Source organism: Chanos chanos, chromosome 6, assembly GCF_902362185.1.
Source record: "Chanos chanos chromosome 6, fChaCha1.1, whole genome shotgun sequence".
In the NCBI taxonomy this organism is placed as follows: Eukaryota; Metazoa; Chordata; class Actinopteri; order Gonorynchiformes; family Chanidae; genus Chanos; species Chanos chanos.
The window spans coordinates 17,472,135-17,480,039 of record NC_044500.1 but is presented as its reverse complement, the minus strand read 5'-3'; the positions used below and the strand labels follow the sequence as shown (position 1 = coordinate 17,480,039).

The following is a 7,905-nucleotide window of genomic DNA, read 5'->3' as shown; positions in this document are numbered from 1 at the left end:
CTATCTTTTCACCAAACCTGTGGTGGCAAGTAAAACACCCAAACAGTTTTTAGACACTGTTGACTCTTTGGGGCTGTCCGAATGTCTCTGATGGAAACTTGCAATCTCTCGGATCATTGTGATATGTAAGAATTGATCAGTTCCCGTGTATGGTCTCATCATAGCTCATTCATGTCAATTATCTGATGTCATCTTGCCAGGAAACTAGGGTCAGAGTCTTAAACATCTACTGAGGATTGCTTTATTTAACAGTCTAACCGCTCATCCCAAAAGGGAATTCAAAACATGCTAATTTGAACTTTGATTACAAAAGATCTAGGTGTAAAAAACGGGTGTGCTGAAAACTTAATATGTGTGTTGCCGTTATTGCCTTCTTAAGTGTGGTAATATATCAATAATAATCAGATATAATAAAGTATTATAAACTTCAACAATGTCTCTATGTTATCAAAGAAGTGCTGTTTACATGTAAATTAAGCCACAATTAACTAGTTAATATGTTTATAATCAATAATATAGATATAGTTTGCAAAGTTCAACATTTCTAAGTTCTAAAGCTCAACTTACTTACAGGGAATAGGCTTAAACACAGTACGACAACCTATTTTAGCTCTAATTGCTTTGGACTGGAAAACTTGATTGCTTGCAGCCAATAAATGACTAAAAGACCATTTTTGGGGGATATCAAAACCAATTTAAACTATGTTAATGTTGAGCCCAACTATTCATCTGTGTTTAGAGATAATTCTGTTGTCAGGTTAGGAGAGAATATTAGGTACGTTATGCAACAATGCAAACAGAAGATGAATTACAGTATATGTCAAAGCCAAATTCAGTATTCCAAAGCAATATTAGAATCATTAACAAAGAACAAAGAACTGAGTACAAAATATTCTAAATAGGTTTAGGCACACATAACCAGAAAATACTGTTAAATGCTGTAACATGTCATGTCAGTTCCACACCACGGGGGGGCATTACATACACAATCCCAAACCACACACTGTTTGACATGAAAACCCTGCACAAAGGCAGTGGACTCAGGAACATGGTTAGATTCAAAGCATTTTTCCAGTGATGTAAAAGAAAAAAAAAAAAATAGTAAGACCTCAACTCTTAAAGACCGCGAACATCATGACAGGAGTGCACAAACAACAGTTGCAAAGCAGTGAACCTTGCGATTTTTGGCCGTTAAACCGATCGACTTGACAATAAATTCAACCACAAACAAACTTCAAACCTTCTGAGCTGCACGGACAGCTTCAACCATAAACACTATTCTTTTATGGTCCTTAATCCCTGAGGGACAATCCTCATATCATAAACATACAGCCAGCCTCACGTAAACACAATCTATGTTTACACACACACAGAGACTGCATTTGACAAAGCACCTGGGTCAAACAATTTACCCAACACTTTCTATATACGTTTGCTTTGCAATCTTCCTCTAATGCAAATACAGCTATTCCAAAGATTATTTTCTTTTCTAAACAAGCAATACGTCGGTGAAGAAGAAGAAGAAGAAAAAGAAGAAGCACATTTGCAGGGGTTTATATGTGAATGTGCACTTTTTTTTTTTTAGTTCTGAGTCGCTGCCATGCACCTCTGGTCGGCTCAGACCAACAGATTCGTGTGCAGCATGCATTAGGTCTCTTCAGCAGCTGCTTTTCACAGCAAGGGCACAAGAATAACCTTTGAAAAACAACAGCTCAGCAGAACATAGCTGACAAATACCTTCTCCACATGAGCAACACTGAACTGACCTGTGGTTTATCCAGATGGCACCCAATAGCAAAGCAGTGCATTGTACCATTGATATTAACAGACTAAGGGCATTACAGAGAAAAGGCATCATAACATTCCCCTTTATATACATGTATTTTAATTACACAAACGCACTTAAATCTGCATAAACAAAGGCAAACCAAAGGAAAAAAAACCCTTTCTTGGTATTCATGTCAAATTAACGTACATTTACAGAGACTTTTGTAACTAAGTTCAGATGTTCACAGTAAAAAATGTTTCCATCGTTGTCGTAAATAAATTAAAGTACTATACCAAATCAATTTCAGTAGTTCTGTAAAGGTGCAAGCCCGAGGTAAACAGCATGAGCAAAAGCAGGCAGTTTAAATAGGGGGTTGGGTGACATTGGAGAGGGAAAAGGCTCATTCAGCTTTGCTCTGAGCAGTAGCTGGAGGTCCAGGAGCAGCAGCGGGTGGCGCTGCCAGTCTGGCCGCCTCCCCTCGTTGAAGCTCCTCAGGTCCCTCTTCTCCATCCCTGTCCTCCAGGAGCTGTCTGCTCGGCTGCCTGGGTCGAACCCTGAGTCTGCGGGGGTAGAGGAAGAGCGCGGGGTCGGGCATGGCCGTCGGTTCCTCGGGACCCGTGACCCTCTCGCGGGGGACGCACTCCCTGGCCCGCTCGGCCCGAAGTTGCGAGGAGGACCTAGTGCCACTGCGTCGCTTGGGTTTGACCACGTTGGAGCTACCGGTGGAAGAAGGCGGGGTTTGGAGGGAGGAGCTCTCTGAGCCTGGCTGGGTTTGGCGTCTCCGCTGTGGCTGCTGCTGCTGCTGTTGCTGCTGATGGTAAAGTTTTTGTCTGGCTGAATGCAGCTGGAAAGACAGGTAGGCAGCCGCCTCGGTCTGTTTCTGCAGCTCTGTGTTAAGCACCGTGGTCCGGTGGCTGCGTCGTTTCAGCTCCTCCAGGAACCGACGCTCTTTGTCCTTCAGGCTGGCACGGAGAGCGCCCACCAGCACCCCTTTCTGGCGGAGCTCGTTATGCAGCTCCTCCAGGCGGCCCTGCTGCTCCATCAGCTGCCCCTCTAACTCCTCACAGTGAACCTCCAGGAGTTCCTCCTCCTTCCGCACCTCTGACGCACAGACAAAAAAAAAAGAAAAACAAGAAAACAGAATCTGTGATGAGAACTTTATAGCATATCAGCATTGTGCAGATCATAACCATGACTCCTAAGCTACCAAGGCATACCTCACTCCCAAGAGGCCTTTACAAAGAACATGTCTTGTATAATCCAGACAGCGAACTCAAATATACATTGCTGATGACATTTTTCGCCCATTGGCTTTAAAATCAGACTTTTGTCTTGATTGCTCATTTGTACTGATCAGAGGGATGAAAGAGTTAAAGGGGGCAGGACTGGGGAGAAGTGGGGACATCAGACAAAAGGCCTGTAACAGTGAACTAAATGCATGCGGGTCAAAGATTAGAGAATTACGGAGCAAATCCGAATCCACCAAACCCCGACTACAGTCGGGTCACTGCCTGGGTGGGCCATCTGTTAAAGGGTGATTAGTAACCTAAAAAACTCCCAGGATCTGATCGACAGATTGAACAGCTCTTTCATACTGGAATGAACTGAAAAAAAGGATTGCCTGCCATATCCATACGCAAATACGCCAATACATTCAAACATCAAGAGAGGACACGGCTGAATTGTTTTTCAGTTCCATTCAGTCACGTTTATGAATGAAAGAAATGCATTTTCCCTTGTCCAGCTGCTGAAGGCTCTCTCTTTCTGTCTCTCTCACTCTCTCTCCACCCCCTCACTACAGCATTACATGTCAGGGCATTCCCTGGTCCTTATGGGCCTTTCTCTCGTTAAACAGACAGTCTCTCCATTGCCTACCAGACTCAGTTCTGAGCTCACGCAGTGAATATAGGTAAGAAACTGTAATCTGATATCACTGTATTCTCCTCTGCCTTCCATTCTCTCTCCTCCAGTCCCATCCCATCCCCCTCAGACAGCACGCAACCCTACTCTCACTCTCTCTCTCCCTCTTAATTCTCTCTCATCTTCTCAATTTATATCTGCTTATGATCCTCTGAAAATCCTGGTTTCTTTTTAGGGCACAGCACCAGCACAGAGCCACTTAAAAGCTGCAAACCAGGTTCAATAAAAATGCACCAAAATCAGCCATTAAAAAAACTGAATCTTGTTGCCTCACAGAGATTAAAATGAAATGCATTTGCAATTATACCTCTTAATGGATATTTACAATAAATATGATTTGCTTGAACTCAGCGAGTCCAATCAAAACTCCTAAGCGTCTAGCAATGAAAAGAGTGAAATCGTTTTGGGAAACAGGTAAAGGGTAATGGTTACCTCCTCTCTTACAAACGCCCGGTCAGTTAGACATAAATTGAGAAACAACGTTAGTTTGACATTATTACCAAATTAAACATTCTTCTTCGGAGCATCAGATTTTATTCAAGCATTCTAAGCGTACTTGCCAATAATTCATTTCAAATTTGAATTCCAGATATTCAAAGCTTACTGTTCATCTCCTCCCTCTCTCTCCATCACACTCTCACATTGTCTCTTATTCATATCACCCCCCTGCTCTCTTCCTTTCTGCCACCCTGCCCAACTTTTGTCTCAGCAAAAAAAAAAAAAAAAAGGCTGTAATTTGACACGCCCGCTGGGACTGTAAACCAGAATGAAGCAGAGAATGAGAAAGCAACGGATCAATTAGTGGGGCTAAAGGAGGAGACTACGGTAGAGTGATAAACTGAAGGACGATTTGCGTAGTGGAGAGAAGGGTTGTGCTGTGAAAAGAGTTGGCCCTGGATATGAACACACCACATGTGCCAATAAGCTCTGTGATCTCCTTGATTAATGTGTTGATGTTCACATGAAAAAAAGTTCATCAAAAAATAACCCTCTGAAACTCAGCATAAATTATAAGAAGCAGAAAACAGATCACAACCTCTATATGAATAATCTTACAGATGTTTAATACAAATATTCTCATCATATGTGGTTTGATGTCCAATGGCACACAGTTCTGCTTAACTCAGCCCATAGCTACTGCTGATAATGAACTGACCTTTACCATAAGACAAACAAAACAATAAAACCAGTTCCATATAGGCACTTTTCTGGGAACACAGATCTGCAGAAGAGCCCTTTTTCACATATAGCGAATATTCTGTAAAAGCTGATGGGAGTGTAGTCATGAAATAAGTGTGTGTGTGCGTGCGCACACATGTGTGTGTTTGTGTGCTGTGCACACAAAGAGAGATGGACCATACCTTCTTCACTCCTGCCTGGAGGCTTCACATGTAGCTCACGGGTCAGTTCTGTAACAAGAGTGAAACACAGCTTTTCAGATGCTTATCAGTGCAGTCTACCCATCAATCCTCTGCAATTCTCTCCAAAGCAATTACATGACATCACCTAATGCTGTCATTCAAAACCATTACGTCGTCACATTTCAGTCGCTCATCTGGGAAAGACAATCGCTGAATCAAACTGTCATTAACTGACAAACGTACTGAAGGGCACAAATTCATCCAATAACACAGGTGCATTTCCAAAACAAAGCTGCCTCACATGGTAATTTTTTGCCTATCATATCCAGGCCTTTTTTAAAGCAGCAATACTTAGATTAAGCATACTGGCACCCTGTGATAGATAGATACACTGAATAAGACAAATGAGTAAAGTCAGGGTAGATGTCCGCTGTCCATAACACAGGGAGTGGTCATTACTGCACTTAGCCATAAGGTATTTTAGAGAGACTTGAACACACATTGGTTTACTGCCCCCCTCCACCCCCCCAGCCATCCAGGCTGCCTCAGCACATCCACAGAAAAGCTCAGATGAACCGGTCGCGGACTGTATTACTCAAAGGCAGAACAAAAGCCTCGGCCTGCCAGGAAGCTATTGACTCATCTTTCTCTTTCATGAGCGTGTGCCGTCTGAGGGTTTCACTTCAGCCCTCTGCAGCCCTGCCCAGGCTTCAGGCCAATAACAGAGCCAGGGGGAGACACCCCCAGTGGGACGTGTGAACTGACTGAGATCTGATGCAACAATACCATGACAGGGGTGCATATATGTGTACAACATATACTTACACACACACACACACACACACACACACACACACACACACACATATATATATATATATATATATATATATATATATATATATATATATGCCCCTTTATTAGTCATTCACATCATATGTCAATCACGCATGGCCACTACTCCCCATGCGTCATGTTGACAGTGCATACGTGCTCTAAACGCATGCATCTCACATTCAACATTATTTACATCATAGAAGATGACTGAACTCTAGGTTCGAATCAGTTCTTGTCAGTGAACCTTTGTGCATACACTCCCCTGAGTCTCTCCCTGTGTCTGTGAGAAACATTCAGTGGATGAGTGAGAGGAGATTTGAGAGAGCTGGGCTTGAGCCATTGTACGGGGAGGGGGGGCGGGGGTTAGATATATTACAGACATGACAAATGACAGCTAGCTAAAAGCTTATTCCACAGTGGCATAGCCTCAGCAGCTCAAAAGAGGCATCTGTCAGGTCAGCTATCCAAACCTCATCTGATGTCCACCCAACCCCCCACCCCTGCAGTTTCCTCTCCCCGGATCTGAGACAGTTGTGAGAGCTGGTCTGACTATGGTCTGAATGATTACATCTCTGTTTTGGATCTGCAGTGTGTAAGTGAGTGAGTAAGAGAGGGAGAGAGAGAGAGCAAAGGAGAGAGAGAGAGTGTGTGTAAGTGTGCATGTGCGCACACTAAAGAGGCAAAAGAAACGCCGTCAGACGCACCAGTGCAGCGCTTCTGCAGGGACAGGATCTCAAGGTGCAGCCCATGCAGCAGTTTGAGCTGCTCCTGCCGCAGGAAGACTATGTTCCGCTCCACGCTCTCCACTTGGTGGGCCAATGAGCTCGTATCCATGGTGACCTGCGTCCTACCACCAAAGAGAAACTGAGGAGTTCAAGCATAGATTCCTCACAGAAATAAGCCAACATTTGGACGATGATTTCTTTGTACCACTGAACTAGCTGGCAAAGGATAAAATCAAGGAAAAAGGAAATTTAACAAAGGAAATTTGTTAATGAGCAAGACGGGTAAATAATCGTTTCAAGAGGCTTTACAAAATTTAAAATTTAGGAGTCGAACAAAATTCTTCCAACACGTTTGCCTCTCACGCGAATAAAACAGAGTACAACTTGTACTACATCATATCTCCGGCTGGGAAAAGTTAGTGAATGTCATTCAGCAATCTTTGCTCGTGACACATAACAACATCATCCAACAAGAAAGAGGAAAAGCTTGTTTAAACAGTTTGTTAAAAACAACTGTTACGTTTATTAGGCGTACAGCTCAAGGTGAACAGCGCACCTGAAAAATCCCGAGTGCAATTTTAATGTTGACCTCTACTATAATCGTTTAGGTAAAGGTTAATCCAAAAGATTTTCCAAAAAAAAAAAAAAAAAAAAATTAAATTGCGTAATCACTGTTATTTGGTGTCGACAACATAAAGAAGCCATTGCTTTATATGAGACAAACAGTCACCATTATAGAAACATTAAAAACTGTAAAATATAGTAAAACAAACTTACCGCTTTATGTCATATAGAGACTGAAAAAAAATCAATATGTAGCCGAGCCGTATCGGCAGATCAGGCAGAGCTCTTAAAAGACGCAGTTTGTATATGCATTTCCAAAATTCTGTCTGTTCCAACTACACCGTTTACAATATGGATGCAGGGTGGCCGTGCCGCGTGACGACATTTTACCGAAGAGATGCGACGCTTCAGTCAATATGCTTGGAGCGAGGAATAGAGACGCACTCCACTGGCCTGAGTATGCGACTGATGCACGGTGCTGGAAAACTGATTCTGTTGTCACCGCAGCTGTCTTCAGAGTTCGCCATAACTAAGTTCATTTCCAGCAAGGCAGCCGACAAATGGAAAAGACGCACACAACTGTATTGGTACCTGCATTATTTCAGCGGATGTATCTGCTCACATATGGTACAATACCCTGACTGTACGGTCTTGATAACAACAAGGCATCGTGACCGGAACACGCCAGATGACAGCAACGAATCTGATTGGAAGATGTTTTACTCCCACA

General features: G+C 43.0%; 1 protein-coding gene across 1 annotated transcript; it reads right to left on the bottom strand.

The window, feature by feature from the left end:
- Positions 1-2,165: 2,165 nt before the first annotated feature.
- Positions 2,166-6,741, bottom strand: ccdc92ba (coiled-coil domain containing 92Ba). The gene is made up of 3 exons (XM_030778643.1): positions 6,591-6,741; positions 5,050-5,097; positions 2,166-2,869 (listed from the first exon to the last, which is right to left on the bottom strand). Exons 1-3 carry the CDS (start codon positions 6,718-6,720, stop codon positions 2,169-2,171), a joined length of 879 nt encoding a protein of 292 aa, XP_030634503.1. The 5' UTR covers positions 6,721-6,741; the 3' UTR covers positions 2,166-2,168.
- Positions 6,742-7,905: the final 1,164 nt, after the last annotated feature.